The sequence below is a fragment of the Mustela erminea genome, chromosome X, assembly GCF_009829155.1.
Source record: "Mustela erminea isolate mMusErm1 chromosome X, mMusErm1.Pri, whole genome shotgun sequence".
Classification (NCBI taxonomy): Eukaryota; Metazoa; Chordata; class Mammalia; order Carnivora; family Mustelidae; genus Mustela; species Mustela erminea.
In genome coordinates this window covers 129384652-129401254 of record NC_045635.1, presented here as the reverse complement: position 1 = coordinate 129401254, position 16603 = coordinate 129384652, and the positions used below count along the sequence as shown (strand labels likewise).

The 16603-nt window shown below is 45.9% G+C and overlaps 2 protein-coding genes across 4 annotated transcripts in view; one reads left to right on the top strand and one right to left on the bottom strand.

The window, feature by feature from the left end:
• Positions 1-16603, top strand: part of F8 (coagulation factor VIII) — a 110654-nt gene that overhangs the window by 79208 nt on the left and 14843 nt on the right. For 2 of the 3 annotated variants that reach the window (XM_032330388.1, XM_032330387.1), the window contains exons 19-22: positions 282-398; positions 899-970; positions 3295-3380; positions 6027-6182. In XM_032330388.1, the coding sequence (XP_032186279.1) occupies positions 282-398; positions 899-970; positions 3295-3380; positions 6027-6182 (431 nt within the window). Of the gene's footprint in view, positions 1-281; positions 399-898; positions 971-3294; positions 3381-6026; positions 6183-16113; positions 16215-16603 lie in introns of those variants that run through there. The other variant, XM_032330389.1, reaches the window with a different exon arrangement.
• Positions 14627-16156, bottom strand: F8A1 (coagulation factor VIII associated 1). Its single transcript, XM_032330390.1, has one exon. The coding sequence runs from the start codon at positions 16127-16129 to the stop codon at positions 14981-14983; it is 1149 nt and encodes a 382-aa protein (XP_032186281.1). The 5' UTR covers positions 16130-16156; the 3' UTR covers positions 14627-14980.

Here is a 16603-nt window from a genome sequence, read left to right as displayed (position 1 = left end):
AAAAACACAATAACCTTTGGCACTCTGTGAGTGCAGTGGCTCTCTCCTTTTCCCCCACCAGCCCGTTTCTCCCATTTCCCAGGAGTGGGGGCTATCAGAGCTCAATCTTCAGTACCTTCAAATTGGCGGGGTCACATAGCAAAGTACTTTGGCTTTGAGGGGGCCAAGAGTGGTAGAACTGACTTAGGTGGCTCTCCTTGGGTGCTCTGCATGAAACAATGTATCTCATGGTCATTTTTTAGTAAAAAGAAATAATTTTTGTTCCTTCTGTTTTTGAAAAGGTGTTTTTGAGACTGTGGAAATGCTACCATCCAAAGTTGGAATTTGGCGGATAGAATGCCTTATTGGCGAGCACCTACAAGCGGGGATGAGCACTCTTTTTCTGGTGTACAACAAGAGTAAGTAGCTTTCCTCCTTCCTAGGACGGTTGCTTTTATCAAGAAATAAATACAAGCTCACAGTCATTAACAAATCTACAATGAACATTGCTGGTAGAAATTATCAGAGTCCTCAGGGAAGAGCAAATATGTGCGAACCTGAAGCTCTAAGTATTTAACAAACTGGTGCTAAAAATAACTTAGTTCTCACAACTTTGTGAAGCTCCAGCATCTCCAAGAGCAAAATTTGAAACTGAATTTTGGTTTGGTTGCCAAAGATAACTTACAAATATGGCTTGGAAGAGTTCAAGATTCAACCATAAACAAGTCAGAGAACCATTGGTCTACTTCGTTCCGCAGCTGCAGAATGTGGATGGTTCTATTAGAGCGAATGAAATGACATGGTAAACAATAGAAACTATCGACCATTGCTTGGTATTCGCCCATTCTCACTGGCTTGCCTTTGTGAAGGCTGAATTTTATGTACCGCTAGCTGTCACGCCCCTCTCCTTTGATTTCAGAATGTCAGACTCCGCTGGGGATGGCTTCTGGATACATCCGAGATTTTCAGATTACAGCTTCAGGACAATATGGTAAATACCAGTATTTTGTCTCCCAAGAACTGGGCTGACTGTATCTTTTTCATTTCTGTTGGATTTAGATAACCCATCCATCTCCGTCCTTCTATTACGTCTACTCCACAAGTGCATCTTAAATCCATTTTCTCTCCTCTGATTGCCACTGTTCAAGCTACTATCACTCCTCATGACCACCTCCTTACATGTCCTACCTGCATTCCCTGGTGCTCCCCTTGAGTCCATTGTTTTCACTCTGCTATGAGCAGCGACAGGAAAGCTTGAGCAGGATCTGTAGACAACTCCCAGATACTGTTTTAGAGCAACAGTAAGCAAACTATGGCCTAAAGGCAAAATCCAGCCCACCAATTATTTATTTTTTTTTATTTTTTATTAACATATAATGTATTATTAGCCCCAGGGGTACAGGTCTGTGAATTTTCAGGCTTACACAGTTCACAGCACTCACCATAACACATACCCTCCCCAATGTCCATAACCCACCACCCTCTCCCAACCCCCAGCACCACCACTTGTTTTTATGTAGACTTCAAACTAAGAATTATTTTTCTAGTTTTAAATGATTGGGGGGAAAAAGAAGAAGAATGTCTCATGACATGTGAAAATTATGTGAAATTTGTATTTCAGCGTCTATACCTAGAATCTTGTACTGACACATACAGCCAGCCCCACTGACCTACAGTTGTCTGTGGCTGCTTTCACTCTACCACAACAGTTAAATAGCTGAAACCAAATGATCGGCAGAGCCTAAATTATTTATTATCTGGCTGTTTAAAAAGAAGGTTTGTCAACCCTGTTTTAGAGGGAAAAAAGTGCCATTTGAAAACAAGGCCTGATGAGACACCCGGGTAGCTCAGTTGGTTAGGCATCTGCCCTTGGCTCAGGTCATGACCCCAGGGTCTTGGAATCCAGAACCTGGAATCCAGGGAGTCTGCTTCTCGCTCTCCCTCTGCCCCTTCCCCTGCCTGTGCACTCTCGCTCACTCTCTCTCTAGCAGATAAATCCCAGACCTATAGTAGTTACTCTTCTTATTTATTTATTTATTTATTTATTATTAACATAAAATGTATTACTTGTTTCAGGGGCGCAGGTCTGTGAATCATCAGGCTTACATAGTTCACAGCACTCAGCATAGTACATGTCCTCCCCAATGTCCATAACCCAGCCACACTATCCCTCCTATACCCCTCCACTCCAGCAACCCTCGGTTTGTTTCCTGAGACTAAGAGTCTCTTATGGTCTGTCTCCCTCTCTGGTTTCATCTTGTTTCTTTTTCCTCCTTTCCCCTCTGATCCTCTGTCTTGTTTCTCTAATTCCTCATATCAGAGAGATCATATGATAATTGTCTTTCTCTGATTGACTTATTTGGCTCAGCACAATACCCTCTAGTTCCATCCACATCATTGAAAATGGCAAGATTTCATTTCTTTTGATGACTGCATGGTAATCTGTTATATATATATATATATATATATACCACATCTTCTTTATCCATTCACCTGTTCATAGACATCTAGGTTCTTTCCATAGTTTGGCTATTGATAAAATCTTTAAGGAGAAGAAAACGAAGCTTGAGAGTTATTTACCAAAATAATATTATTTGTCTGTAGGCAAAAGAATGATTTTTTTTAAAGATTCTACTTATTTATTTGACACAGAGAGAGAGAGATCACAAGTACGCAGAGAGGCAGGCAGAGAGAGGAGGAAGCAAGCTCCCCGCTGAGCAGAGAGCCTGATGCGGGGCTCGATTCTGGGACCCTGAGATCATGATCTGACCTGATCATGACCACTGAGCCACCCAGGCGCCCCAAAAGGATGATTTTTTTAACTTTCATTTTTACTTACGTTTTATTTCTCATTAACTAACTTTTCTAGAAGGAACATACATTATGTAATAAAGAAGTAATGATAGCATTTTATAATACTTGTAATACATTCCAGTACCACCTAATTAGAGGTGCTAAGAATAAACAAAATTATTAAGTTTAAAAAATTAAATACTACTGCGCTTTTTGCCTTTATCTTCTCCTCAGCTACGTTTAACTTTTCTCAAGAGATCAAATTTAGGGGCACCAGGGTGGCCCAGTCTGTTAACTGGTTCTTGATTTCAGCTCAGGTCATGATCTCAGGGTCTTGGGATAGAGTGCCTGTAAGTCTGCTTGTCCCTCTCCGTCTACCCCTCCCCTACCCCTATTTCCCCTACTCCTGCACCTCCCAAATAAATAAATACAATCTTAAAAGAAAAGAGAAAGCAATTTTATTCCTAAGTATCTAGGACCAACACAGCTGAATCTAATCTCTTTTTCCTTTCTTGGGCAAAGGACAGTGGGCCCCAAAGTTGGCCAGACTTCATTATTCTGGGTCAGTCAATGCCTGGAGCACCAAGGATCCCTTCTCCTGGATCAAGGTTAGCAAGCGCATCACACTCAGTCGTGTCATGATTCCTCTTGCAAGCTCAAAACAAAAGTTATTTTTATCAAACTCCAGGTAACCGACAGAGAAAGAACAGAGTGGCTTCTGCTTGTTTTTTGTCTTTAAGGTTACTCAGTTTCTTTTCTAAATGACTAGATCTTTCAAATTTTCTCGTTTTCCCATTTCCTCTAGAGAAGCACTGTCCAATATGATAATTATAATCTGAACCACAAATGCAAACCACATGTGTAATTTTATATTTCCTAATAGCCACATTTAAAAAGAAACATGTGAAATTCATTTTAATAATATATTATATTTCATCCAACATATCCAAAGATTTTATCCAGTGAACATGGGTTCACTCATGGCTCTGACCCCTTCAAGGGCGAACATACTGGGACTTGCTACATGAGGCCTCGCCGCGACAGTCAGTTGCCTCTAGAGCCCAAGTGTGCCCCCCGCCTCTGGTACTCACTGCCCAAAGACTGCTAGTTACAACTCAGTTTGAACTGACTACTCACGAATTCCTGAGAATTTTTGTTTCTTGGGAAGCTGCCCAACCCCATTTTCTGACCTCGCATTTCTTTCAACCTTACGTATATCCCTGGGTCGCGGACACTGTCATCTCTTTGTGTGTCCTGCCTCTGTTGTTCCATTGATTTATTTATTGTGATAGCATTGTCATTTCCATTTGGGGAATTATATGTCCTTCATTGTCTACAACCTAATGAGACTAGTAAATAGAGTGCCTTTTCCACGCCCAGCCGAAGAACCCGAGTCGTACACCATGTTCAGTTCCCACACAGTAGATTTGGCCCTTTGATCCAGCTTGTCAAGCTTCTGTCTCCCAAAGAATTTCTTAGTCTTCCCAGTTTCACTGAATTTACTGCTTGATCCGTAAACATTTTTATACGTTAGCTAATTCATGATAAATATATTGAAGAAGACAGGGCTTCCTTACTGTGTGCTTTAAACAAGTCCAAGTATTTTTAACAAATCCACCACACTGTTACTGTCACCCTCATTTCAGATAAGAAAGCTGAAGCAAAGAAAAGTCACTTGCCCCAAGTCATACAGCCAATGAGTGGTTGAGCCAAAATTCAAACCGTGATCATTGGGGTCCAGAGGCCTCATTTGTAATTGTTATACTCTGATGTTTCTAGAACCCCCTTTAGGTTGATAATCATCTACTAACGGCCACAGTTTGCTTACGGTAATTGAACCAGTTACAAATCCACCTAATTGTATTATCAGCCAATCTCTATTAAATCTCCTCATTCTCAAGGAGCTTTTTTTTTTTTTTTTTTTTTTTTTTAACCATCTGTCCTACTAAAGCCCAGGTATACGTTTTCTTGTTCTGGTAACTTTATAAAATAAATACCCCAGAGAAATAAAGAATTATAGTGACTTACCAAAACAAAACAAAACAAAACAAAAAGCAAGCAATGGCTCCAGGGAGCCAGGGAGGCCATCAGAGCAGCGCAGCTGTAGTGCTCCTGCTGGCACACGAAGTGACTCTCACTACTTTGCTTACTTCCCTGTGCAGAGATGTGTCTTGCTGTCACAGTCAAACATGGCTGCATACACAGGTGAAAATGTTGACTTTCTGATGGCCAGATTGCTCCAAGATTCCAGTCATAATGTAGTCAAGGCACAAGAAGAAGATGAAGTAGATTAGATTGGCACTTTGCCAAGAATTCATCAGTTATAAAATGTAGGTGGGAAACACTAGCAAGACTTCATTAAAGACCTCGCACATGGGGCACCTGGGTGGCTTAGTGGGTTAAGCTTCTGCCTTCAGCTCAGGTCATGACATCAGGGTCCTGGGATCAAGCCCCACATCGGGCTCTCTGCTCAGCGGGGAGCCTGCTTCGTCCTCTCTCTCTCTCTGCCTGCCTCTCTGCCTGCTTCTGATCTCTGTCTGACAAATAAATAAATAAAATATTAAAAAAAAAAAGACCTCGCACATACTGTATGAGGACATAGTACAAGTCAGTTCAACAAGCCACAGAATTGGTGTACCTGGTACTTCCATTGTCTGCACCACAACACCATGAGCAAAAATGAAGTTTCTTCATTTGGGCGTAGCATGTAATGGGCTGAGATGTGCTGTAGCTTCTGCAGTCAAATGCTCTTCCACTGAGCTATACCCCCTATGCTGTAGCTTCTGAACACCTTGCTGCTCTCTGTCCTGTTCCTGCTTGATTGTGTACACAAAGGGAAGCAGAAGCATAGAGAAAGCAGCACTTAATTTGTCGGGTGAGTCAGAAAAGAGTTTCTGAACTCACACGTGAAGAAGGGACAGCAGTTTATAGTGCTGATAAGGAAGGGGGCTGGCCTGGGGAGGGGAGAGAAGAAATGGGCTCTGACTTGGCTGAGGCTGAAGTGTGGGCAGAGCACTAGGTTTATGTGGCTCTGTGTGTAGCACATTGACTTGAAAGTGGTCTGCTTTGTCAGGAAGTAGCCTGGGGGCCCACTCAGCGCCTTTCCTTCTTGTTCCCATTGTTTATCTCACCACTTCACACAGATCCAAGGTACTACTGAGCATATCTGTATTGGTGTGGCCCCTTCTTAAGCCAATAATTAATTCCAGAACGTGGTACACACATTTAAAATAAAGTGTTGTTTTAACTGGCAGGTGGATCTGTTGGTGCCAATGATTATTCACAGCATCATGACCCAGGGTGCCCGTCAGAAGTTCTCCAGCCTCTACATCTCTCAGTTTATCATCATGTATAGTCTTGATGGAAAGAAGTGGCAGAGTTATCGAGGGAATTCTACCGGGACCTTAATGGTACGTAATTAGTTCTTCCAAGACAATGCACGAATCTTTTAAAGAGCTTTTGACAAAGATTGCAGATATGGAACAAACACTCCTAGCTTCTACGAACTTAATTCCAAAAAAGATATTTCAACTTATGGGCAAAGGAGTGATTATGGACATAGGGAGGAAAAGTAGTAGCACCAGGGGTGCCTGGGGCTCAGTCAGGTGAGCGTCTGTCTTCAGCTCAGGTCCTGATCCGGGGGTCCCTGGGATGGAGCCCCACATCAAGTTCCTGGCTGGGTGGGAAGTCAGCTTTTGCCTCTCCCCCTGCTAATTCTCTCTCTCTCTCTCTATCTCTGTGCCTCAAATAAATAAATAAAACCTTAAAATTTGTTTAAAAAAATAGCACCAAAGATCTCATAGATAATAGAAATGAAGAGATGTTCTGTTGACAGAAATCTGTGGTTAGGACTGAGTGGATTGATAACATTATGAGTTTACTTATGGATATTTTGAGTTTGAGATGATAGCAGGGAAATTAGGTTGAACTCCAGCAGGCACGAGATTTAAGACTTGAGTTTAGGGGGGCAGAACCAGGAATGGACGTGAAGATTTGTCTCTTCCACATAAAAGAATGGGTGAAACCTTGGGAAATGATCACGAGACCCTAAGTTAAACAGGCTTGAAACGTTATTATCATTGTCTACTCCTCCCTTATTTCATGCCTCCTGATGCGCAGGTCCACAAGTCCAGCAGTTCTTTCTTTGTAATTCCTCTTGAAGGGCTTCTCCTGCATTTATTCAGCTGCCACTGTTGCCTGAGTCCCCCTCACCTCACTCTGCATCTGTTCCGCTACATTCCTAACTAGTCGTCTCTGGCTCTAGTCTCTCCCCTGATAAAAGCTGCACATCGTTTTTTTGGGTAATCATTTTATCAGTCTCCTGCCTAAAACCTTTCAGTGTCTTCCTCTTCTCTTCAGAATTAAGTTCAAAGTCCTCAGATGGCCTGGGGCAAGATAACTCCTGTGTTGCCCATTAGATCCACGGTCCTGCTTCTGTACCTTGCTTCTTGGTCTTCCGTCTGACCTGTGTGGAGTACAGCAGCAGGCTACCTTATCCTCTAGCTTTTGGAAAGTGCTGGCAAGAGAGCAGAGGAAGGAAGTAGAGTAAGATCAAAACATTTATTCTTGGGGCACCTGTCTGGCTCAGTTGATCGCGGGGCTGTGTGTTCAAGCCCCACATTGGGCATTGAGTTTACTTTAAAATATATATATATATATATATATATATATATATGATATTTATATATCATATATATGAGATATTTATTGATATATTTATTTACTATATTTATTTATATATGATATTGATATTGATTTATATGATATGATATCATATACATATGATATTTATTCTCCTGGTACCCTGCTTTGTAGAGGGTTTGGCTGTTTCTCTCCACTGAAGGTCACTGCTGCCTTCAGAGTGACTTTCTTTCCCTGGTCCGGTTAATATCACTGAGTACCAAACCACCCCGAAACCTAATGTCCTAAAAACAACCCTTCTCTTTGGTTCAGGGATTCTATGGGTCAGGACTTCTAGTGCAGTAGAGGTCGTTGGTTGTGCTCTGCAATAACCAGGGCCTCAGCTGGGGGCTGGAAGCATCTAGAAGCATCTTCACCGGCATGTCTGGTAGTTGGTGCAGACCAGCCTTAGCCAGGACAGCATCTGGGGCTGTCCCAGGCCAATTCCTTATGGCCTTTCCATGAGGTCTGAGCATCGCACAGCATGAAGGTTTCACATCCACCCAGATTCAAGGGAAAGGGACAGAGACCCCACTTCTCAGTGGGAGGAATGTAAGGAATTTGTGGTCATTTTTATAAAGCACTAGAAGAATCTCCTGTAAGATTCTGCTCCCCCTCTGGTTCTGCTCCCAGTCCTCCTCCCACCAGGCCTAGGGATGGCAATACTGGGTACCTTTATCAAACTTCTCTCAAATTATTATAACTGGAGTAGTTCCTTATTTCTTGTTCAAACTCTGTCTTATACAGTAATTAATGCCAGAATCAGCCCTAAGGAAATACCTTCAGAATGGAATTCTGGATTATGTTGCTAATATATTCAAGGAATACAGGTGTGATTTCCTTCCTCGGGGAGAAGATTGCATGTGGTGGTATCACAGTTTCTCAGAGCATCACCGGCAATACTATGGGATGAGTTACAGATGGTGAGAAAGACAATGGGAGACTCAACTGACAGACGCATTTAGTCACTGTGGTGAGAACTATGGCATCAGCTGATTGTAGAGTGACCTGTCAACCTGTTATAGCCCTTCTTTTTATGGCATACATAGGGGAAAATAAATTACACAGTATGCACAAGAACACCCATGAACATACATGAATATACATGAACATACATGAACGTATATGGAGAATCAGGACACGTCCATGGTGTTCTAGAGGAGTCTTCTGTATCCTGTGCTTATAGACAGATACTTAGACTTAAGACCAGGTCTAAGGGCTGAATCTATGAACCGCAGACTTGCAGTGACAATTAAATGGCCCAGCCCATCAGGTCTGTTACGCTAAGGTGAGGAGGGTTACTGGTGGAAAGAAGTGGAGATCTGACACCTGGATGAGGCTGAGAACCACCAGTCTCTGAGGCAGTCATCTTTTCTCTGCACAGAAAAGTGACTCTGCACATTCAGTGACTGCACCGGGAATAGTTTCTTCACCAGCCAGGCTCTAACCTCCTGAGAGCCCCTGTTCAGCCACTTTAAGAGACAGATGAGTCATGGAGAAATGATAGACACACAAATGTAGTCAGCTGTGATAACAAGAACTTTTCAATTCCAGTTGCGGTCTCTTCTCTGGAGCAAATTAGCATAGCCCGAGGCACCTGGTACAGATGGAAAACCGACCTAGAGAATGCTTTTTCCTTCATTCCCATTGATAAGCAAAATCAGAATAGATTTGCATTTACAAGGTGGGAACAGGAGCGTTCCCTTTACCTTTCCTGTCTCTGGACAATGCCTGCTCCCTTGTTCTTTATTGTAATGTGGACCCCTGGGGACTCCAAACACCGTGACATCCCCCAGAATACCATACTGGTTCACGCTGGCAGGACCTGGTAAACAGGAAAGAGCAGTCACTCTAAATGCTTTTGTGATTAATATGCAGAAACACACACACACACACACACACACAGACCCATGTATAAAACAAAGAAGCCTATGTTTTCTTGACTTCACTGTGAATGGATCCCATATTTTACTCTTTAATGTTCACTGTTAGTTTTAAACAAACACTTTTTCTCACATTTACAAAGTGAGAGTAGCTTTCCCAGAGATTTCCCAGTGCTTTGCTGGGGCTGTCTAGTAGCATTCCATGACATTCCATCAGCCGTTTGAAATCAGGTCTGATGGGAGTCTTTACATCATAGAAGGTCATCTTTGGTAGGATCACACTCAGAGTGTACCGATCATTAACAAATTAGCTGGATTCATTTTGCTTACATTTTATTTAGAATTTTTCATCTATACTAATCAGTAAAATTGGTTTACCTCTTCCAGGAGCTCTATTTACAAGGTTTGGGCATGAGAGTTATATTAAACTTGAAAATAAAGTAGGAAAGTTTCCATCTTTTCCTGTTAACTTGCAGGTCTAGACTGGCTTCATTAGGAAAGTTTCCATCTTTTCCTGTTAACTTGCAGGTCTAGACTGGCTTCATTAGTGTAGTAATCATGCGTTTAATCAAAGCTAGGTAGAAATGCCACTAAGCTTTGTCTTTCTGAGTGCTAGATGTTTAGCTATCTTCTCCATTCCTTATCTGAGCATCAGTATTCTCATTTTCTATTACCCGTTGCTAATGTGAATGTATACATTCGAGTTGTGTCTCCCCACGTGTGTCATAGAGCATTATCTACATACACACATATTTCTCTCTTTCTCCCTTCACTAGAGTGGGTGAGTGTTTGTCTATTCTATTGGATTTTCAAAGAATCAACTCTTGGTCTTAAAATCAAACACAGATTTGAAGCTGTTGGTTTTTTAAAGATTTTATTTTTATTGTTTTGAGAGAGAACATGAGCAGGAAGGACAGGCTTTTAAAATTTATTTGTTGATTTGAGAGGTAGTACAGGCAGGGGCAGAGGAAGAGAATCTTCAAGCAGACTCCCTGCTAAGTGTGGAATCCAACATAGGTCTCAATCCCATGACCCCGAGATCATGACCTGAGTTGAAACCAAGAGTTGGGTGCTTAACCAACTGAGCTACCCAGGGACCCCTGAGGTTGTGTTCTAATTAATTAATTTCCCTTTAAAACTTCAAAAATTCTTTTACTTTCTTTTGGTTTTATTTTTTGTTTCCTGGAACCTGGAGTTTAATGACTAGTTCATTTATTTTCAGTCTTTCTCATTCAATGTAGTAGAAGCGTTAATAATTACTCTCATGGAGGTCATTCATTTACAAACAGCTACTGAGTAACTGCTGTGTTCTAGGTTCTAGTAAAGGGATGGGAAAGCTAGAGCCCATCCATGGATTTGGACTACCACCGGCTTCTTATGGACTGTGAGTTAAGAATGGTTTTTATAGGTTTAAAGTTGCAAAACAAAGATTATGCAATAGAGATCACTTGTGGCCTGAAAAGACTAAAATATTTCCATCTGGTCCTTTACAGAAATAGTTTGCAGACTGTCAGGGCTAGCTGAAGATTAGTCTGATGACACGAGGAACACCTAGGCAGTTACCATTAACCAGACCACTTCCATTGCAGAGTTTGCCCAACGTGGACACTTCAGTCTTAGTCGTCAACTTCCAGTGTAGTGGTCCTCAAATGTTCTTATATCTCTGTTTCGTTCACATACAGAATATGTTTCATTGGCAATATTTCTCATCACAGATGTCCCACATAAAGAGGGAGGGGGAACGTTTAAGGACCACTGCTTCACTGCCCCCATCCTCAATAGTCTATAATGTAAATGTTAATTTTGACTTATCAGTGAACATTTCAGTGATGTGGCTCTTTCCCTCTGGTTTTCAGGTTAAAAAGAAAACTTTTTAATGTGCTTTATAAATACTTATTTTGGGGTCATTTTAGAAATCAGTGTTGTTTTGACATTAAGTTGATAATTAGCAAGTGATTTTGTCAAAGTCTGTGAAAATCGCTGAAATCTGGCCTTGTCCCAGCTGTCTATGCTGTGAAGTTTCTGAGGGACATCTGTAAATGAGCCAATGGAAAATGAAAAACAACCTTCATGTTTTCTAGAATTATACTGGTATTCCCAACACCAAGCTCTCTGGTAATCCCACCCACCCCACCTCCTCAATACAGGGAGTTTAGACCCAAGGCCTAAGGAGGCTTTTCCTTAAGCCCAAATCCAAATGCTTTCACAGTTACATATCATAACTCCTAAACGTTCTTGTCATAATGATGTAGTTTGAAGTGCAGTTCAGTAGCCTATGGCCAAGAAAGAATTCTTGAGACTTTTTAAGTGCAGAAAAGGGTATTTTTTTTTATTATAGCACAGGGACAGAACCTTTGGGCTGAAAGACCTGCACTGCCATTGTGAGGAATGACAGATAATGTAAGATTTTCTATTCTGTGAAGAGGAGGGTGACATGAGGGTCCCAGGGAATTGAGTCAATAGGTTTCTAGAGGTTCTGGCTATATATGAGATTGCTTTTTTTTTCATTTTTTATTTTAAGTACTTTATTTATTTATTTATGTATTTGAGAGAGAGAGAGAGAGAGAGAGAGAGCACGCAAGCAGGGGCAGTGGCAGGCAGAGGGAGAAGCAGGTTCCCCACTGAGCAGGGAGCCAGATGCTCTATTCCAGGACCGTGGGATCATGACCTGAGCTGAAGGCAGACACTTCACCCACTGAGCCACCCAGGTGCCCCAAGATTGCTTTTATTCTTATGAGTCATTTAGACAGTTGCAAAACTGATGGGAGATTCATGTCGTGCATGACTATGCTCTCTATCAGTTACTCATTTATTTTTCCTCTTCCTTTGCTCTTGGGCAGCCAGGAGTGCCTGAGGAATGTCACACCTTTCCCTCCTCTAGGGAACCCACCAGGCTCCCTGCCTGCAGGGTCTTAGCTTGTGCTTTGTCCTCAGCATGCCTTCTGCTCCCTCATCAATAAGACAGTAAAGCAGCTGGCCAGGCCTGTAGCCCAGGGTGAGAGGTGTATACTAAGAAAAAGCAAAACCGGAAAGGACCATGCACCCTAACCACTTTTTTTAAACTACTTTCTTTTTTAATTCCAGTATAAATAATGAACAGTGTTATATTAGTTTCAGGTGTACAGTGTAGTGACTCAACAACTCTGTACATTACTCACAGGGCTCACCACTGTAAGTTTTAATCCCCATCACCCAGTTCACCCATCCCCACACCTACCTCCCCTCTGGTAACCATCAGTTTGTTTTCTCTATTTAGGATTGTGGTTTTTAGTTTGTCTCTTCTTTTTTCTTTCAAATCCTTTGTTTCTTAAACTCCACGGGAGGGAAATCATATACTGTCTTTCTCTGACTTATTTCATATAGCATTATAACTTCTAGATACATCCATGTTGCAAATGGCAAGATTTCTTTCTTATGGTTCAGAAATATTCCAATCTGTGTGTCTTCTTTATCCACTCATCCATGGATGGGTATTTGGGCTGCTTCCATAATTTGGCTGTTGTAAATAATGCAATAAACATAGGGGTGCATATATCAATTTGAATTAGTGTTTTCATTTTCGTTGGGTAAATACCCAGTAGTGGAATTACTTGACCAGATGGTAGCTCTATTTTTAACTTTCTGAGGAATCTCCATAGTGTTTTCCACAGCAGCTACACCAGAGGACATTCTACCAACTGTGCAAGAGGGTCCCTTTTTCTCCACATTCTCGCCAACACTTGTTTCCTGTGTTTCTGATTTTAGCCTTTCTGACAGTGAGGGGATATCTAATTGTGGTTCTGACTTGCATTTCCCTGATGATGAATGATGTTGAGCCTCTTTTCATGTTTCTAACACCCTACCCACTTTTGCAGTAAGTTAGACTAGGCTTCTAGGGCTCCGAAAGACCCTTCCAGGCAGCCAAGTGACAGCATGGGAATGGTAGCTGATTCTGTCTCAGATGGGCCTCTCTTGTATTCCCTTACCTATTGCTTCCACATTGTTGAACTAGAGGTAGTAAAGGTTACCCTGAAAGTCCCACCCATTTTGAGGCACTTAAGGCATGGTAACAACCCTCAACATATCCACCTCCCCCACCAAACACACACACTGAAGGCAAAACAGAAATCTGCCAAACCGTGCCCTTAGATGGCACCCCAAAAGATTAGTACTGTATACAGCTTCAGCCTAGAGGATGCATTTTCCCAAAGCTGAATGACTGGAGAGGGAGATTATATTCTGAAGAGTTCTCATGATCACTCTCACAACTGCAAAGAGGAAAAGATTGAATTTAAAAACACCCAGTTTGTAACATTTGCATGTAACATGCGGACCAAGAATCTTTGTAAATGTAGTACTTTGAAACGGGTTGCTGTCCTGCTCTTGGGAAACAAAGACGAGGTCAGGCATAGGCACGACCACGCGATACGAAAGAACCATGCTGATTTTACACATTTGTGTTAAGGCAGAGTTGCAGAGAGATCCCTACTACAAATAAAAGTCGTCCCGTGGGCTAGGCATACCTCTGGGGCTAGAACCTAGAACCGGAACGGTGAATTCCAAGGCACATCGGGCCCACCTGTGTTAGAACGCGCCCCTGCCCCTTGCACGGGACCCAGCGGCCTTGCAGCTGAGAGGTCCACGTGGCAGAGGGTCTCTGTAGACTCCTGGCCTGGCACAGCCTGAGGACTAGGCACACTGTCTGTGTCAAAGGGATGACTAGCTCATGGACCTGAAAGACAGCCACCTGTTTTTCTCCTTTCTGCTTCCTGATTATGTGGAGAAGCTGTTCCCATGTTACAGATGGAAGGAAAGCTAAACCCCACGCTAGAAGCATCCGAAGGGCTTTCTTATGGACCTGGGGCCGTAGCCACAACAGCTTAGGTCGTCAAATCATCCCGACGAATAGGTGTAGGGCGGACGAAACAAAGAACTTGGTTGGCCACTTGGATTGACACTGATCTGTGCTAAGAAATCAAATCACGATTAAAAAAAAAAAAATCCTATAGCTTACGTACTGGGCGCTGGGCAAAATCCAGTCCTCACTTTGCAACAAAGATGTAGGGGGCGGGGCGTCAGGTGGAAGAAGAGGTAAGGGATAAAGGGGGTTCTCGCTTGTTTTTGGTTTGGGAGGTTTGTTTGTTGGTTGGTTGGTTTTTTGGTAAAGATTTTGTTTATTTGCTTGAGCGAGAGAGAGAGCGTGCGCGCATGAGAGGGGAGAAGGTCAGAGGGCGAAGCAGACTCCCGGCAGAAGTGGGAGCCGGACGCGGGGCTCGATCCCAGGACTCGATCCCGGGATCATGACCCGATCCGAAGGCAGTCGCCTAAGCAACTGAGCCACCCAGGCGCCCCAGGGGGTTCTTATTTGTCTGTGGGCAGTCTGGGGGAAGAGAGCCATGTCCTCCATGGATCCTATCATGTGGTTTCCCTCCCACCGTCTCGGCAGTAAGTTCTGGGACCACAGGTAACTTGTAGTCAACTTAACGCCTCAGGAGGCAAGCGGAATAAGAGCAAGGCACAACTGCGAGGATTCCTGTCTTTTATTCGGACCCCCTTCCCTTCCCCGCCGCCCGCCCGCACCCCCCGCCCCGCCCCTCGGCCCAAAGGCCAGGGCAGATGCACGAAGTTCTGCCACGAGCCCAAAGTCACTTGGTCGAAGTGATTCATCAGATGCCCTGTCCCGAGGGCGAGACGGCTTCTTGCAGGACGAGGTGAAGGAGGTGATTCTGCTCAGCAGTCAAGAGCGGCCACATCTCCACCTGCAGCGACTTGACGGCTTCCGTGTCCTTTTCGTGGGTAGCCATGACCAAGGACTGGAGCAGCAGGAACAGCTCCTCGGGAAGCTGGCCCCCGCTCTCCTGCCCATGGCTGTCGAAAGCCTCCCAGGAGTACTTCTCCAGGGTGTGGGCATGCTCCGGCAGCAGCTTGGCGGGCGGCGGTTGCAGGAGCAGCAGCAGCAGCACGCGGGACACCTCGCAGCGGACCAACACGTCCGCGAAGGCTCCGAGCGTGGCGGGAGAGGAAGCGCCGGGCGCGGAGGCGGCGCTGGGAGGGAGCAGCGCGGCGGGCACCGCCGGGACGGCGCCGGGGCCCGCTTGCTGCCCCGGGGGCGGCGGCGGCGGCGGCGGCGGGGGCGGGGGCGGCGGCGGCGGCGGCGGCTGCACCGGGTGGCTGCCGTGCTCCCGCGCCAGGCGCTGCATGCGCGTGAAGAGAGCCAGGGCGCCGTTGTAGTCGCGCGCCAGCAGCTGGCAGGAGGCGGCGTCGCCGAGCGCCTGCAGCGCGGCCAGGGGCAGCTGCGGGAGCTGCAGCTGGGCGGCGCGCTGGAAGTGGCCGGCGGCGGCGGCCGGCTGGCCCAGGTCGCGCAGGGCGGCGGCCAGCTCGAGGCAGAGGGCGGCGGCGGCGGCCGGCTGGCCCAGCTCGAGGTGCAGGCGCACGGCGGCGCCCAGAGCGCTGGCTGCGGCCTGCAGCGGCTCCCCGTAGGCGGCCGGGCAGACGAGCCGCTGGCGCGCGTCGCGCTCCTGCCGCAGAAAGAGTCGGGCGGCCTCGGTCAGCGCCAGCGCCTCCCCGGGCCCGTGGAAGAGCGCCTGCTGGCAGCGCGCCACGGCCAGCTGGCACCAGGCCGCGTAGGGCAGGCACTCCTGGGCACGCAGCTCGCGGCCCAACTGGCCAAACTGCTCGCCCGCCTCCGCCACGTTCGGCTTCCGCAGGAACCGCTTCTTCAGCTTGTTGGACACCTGGCGGTAGCGGGCCAGGAAGTCCCCAGCCTCGGGCCCGGGGCCCGCGCCGCCGCCCAGGCCGGCTGCGGACGCCGCCATGTTCGTCGCCTGCTCTCTGACGCAGTCGGTGGGGCGCGGCGGCGCCTGGAGACGACGTGCCTTCCGACCCGCTCGCTCGGTGGAGGTGAGGCGGGGGGTGTGGGGGCGGGGAAGAGGCCGCACTACCGCGCGTGCGCGCGCGCCCTGCCGCGCCGGCGCTAGGAAAAGCGCGGGATCGGCGGCCAGAGGCCTCACGGTGGGGCGGGGGGTTGTCTATGCAAATCGTCAGTCCTGGGGCGGGGCCTGGCCAGGGGCCGGCTGTTGCCAGGCGACAGCCTGCTGGCCCGGCTTGCTAGTACAGGCGTCCCCTAGCGTCCCTAAACGGAAGCGGAGCAGAACTCAAGCCGCGGCGCCACGTGGCCCTAAGGTCAAATCCGCATGGTTCGCGAGGGCCGAGTCCCTGCTCCCCGCCCGCCGCCCCAAGTGTGTCCACCCCGCCAAGTCTGCACGTTTCGCGGTGGCCAACCCACCCCC

What these genes read in the sequence shown, in the direction of transcription:
- F8A1 (XM_032330390.1), bottom strand. Translation starts at nt 16,129, where the DNA reads ATGGCGGCGTCCGCAGCCGGCCTGGGCGGCGGCGCGGGCCCCGGGCCC.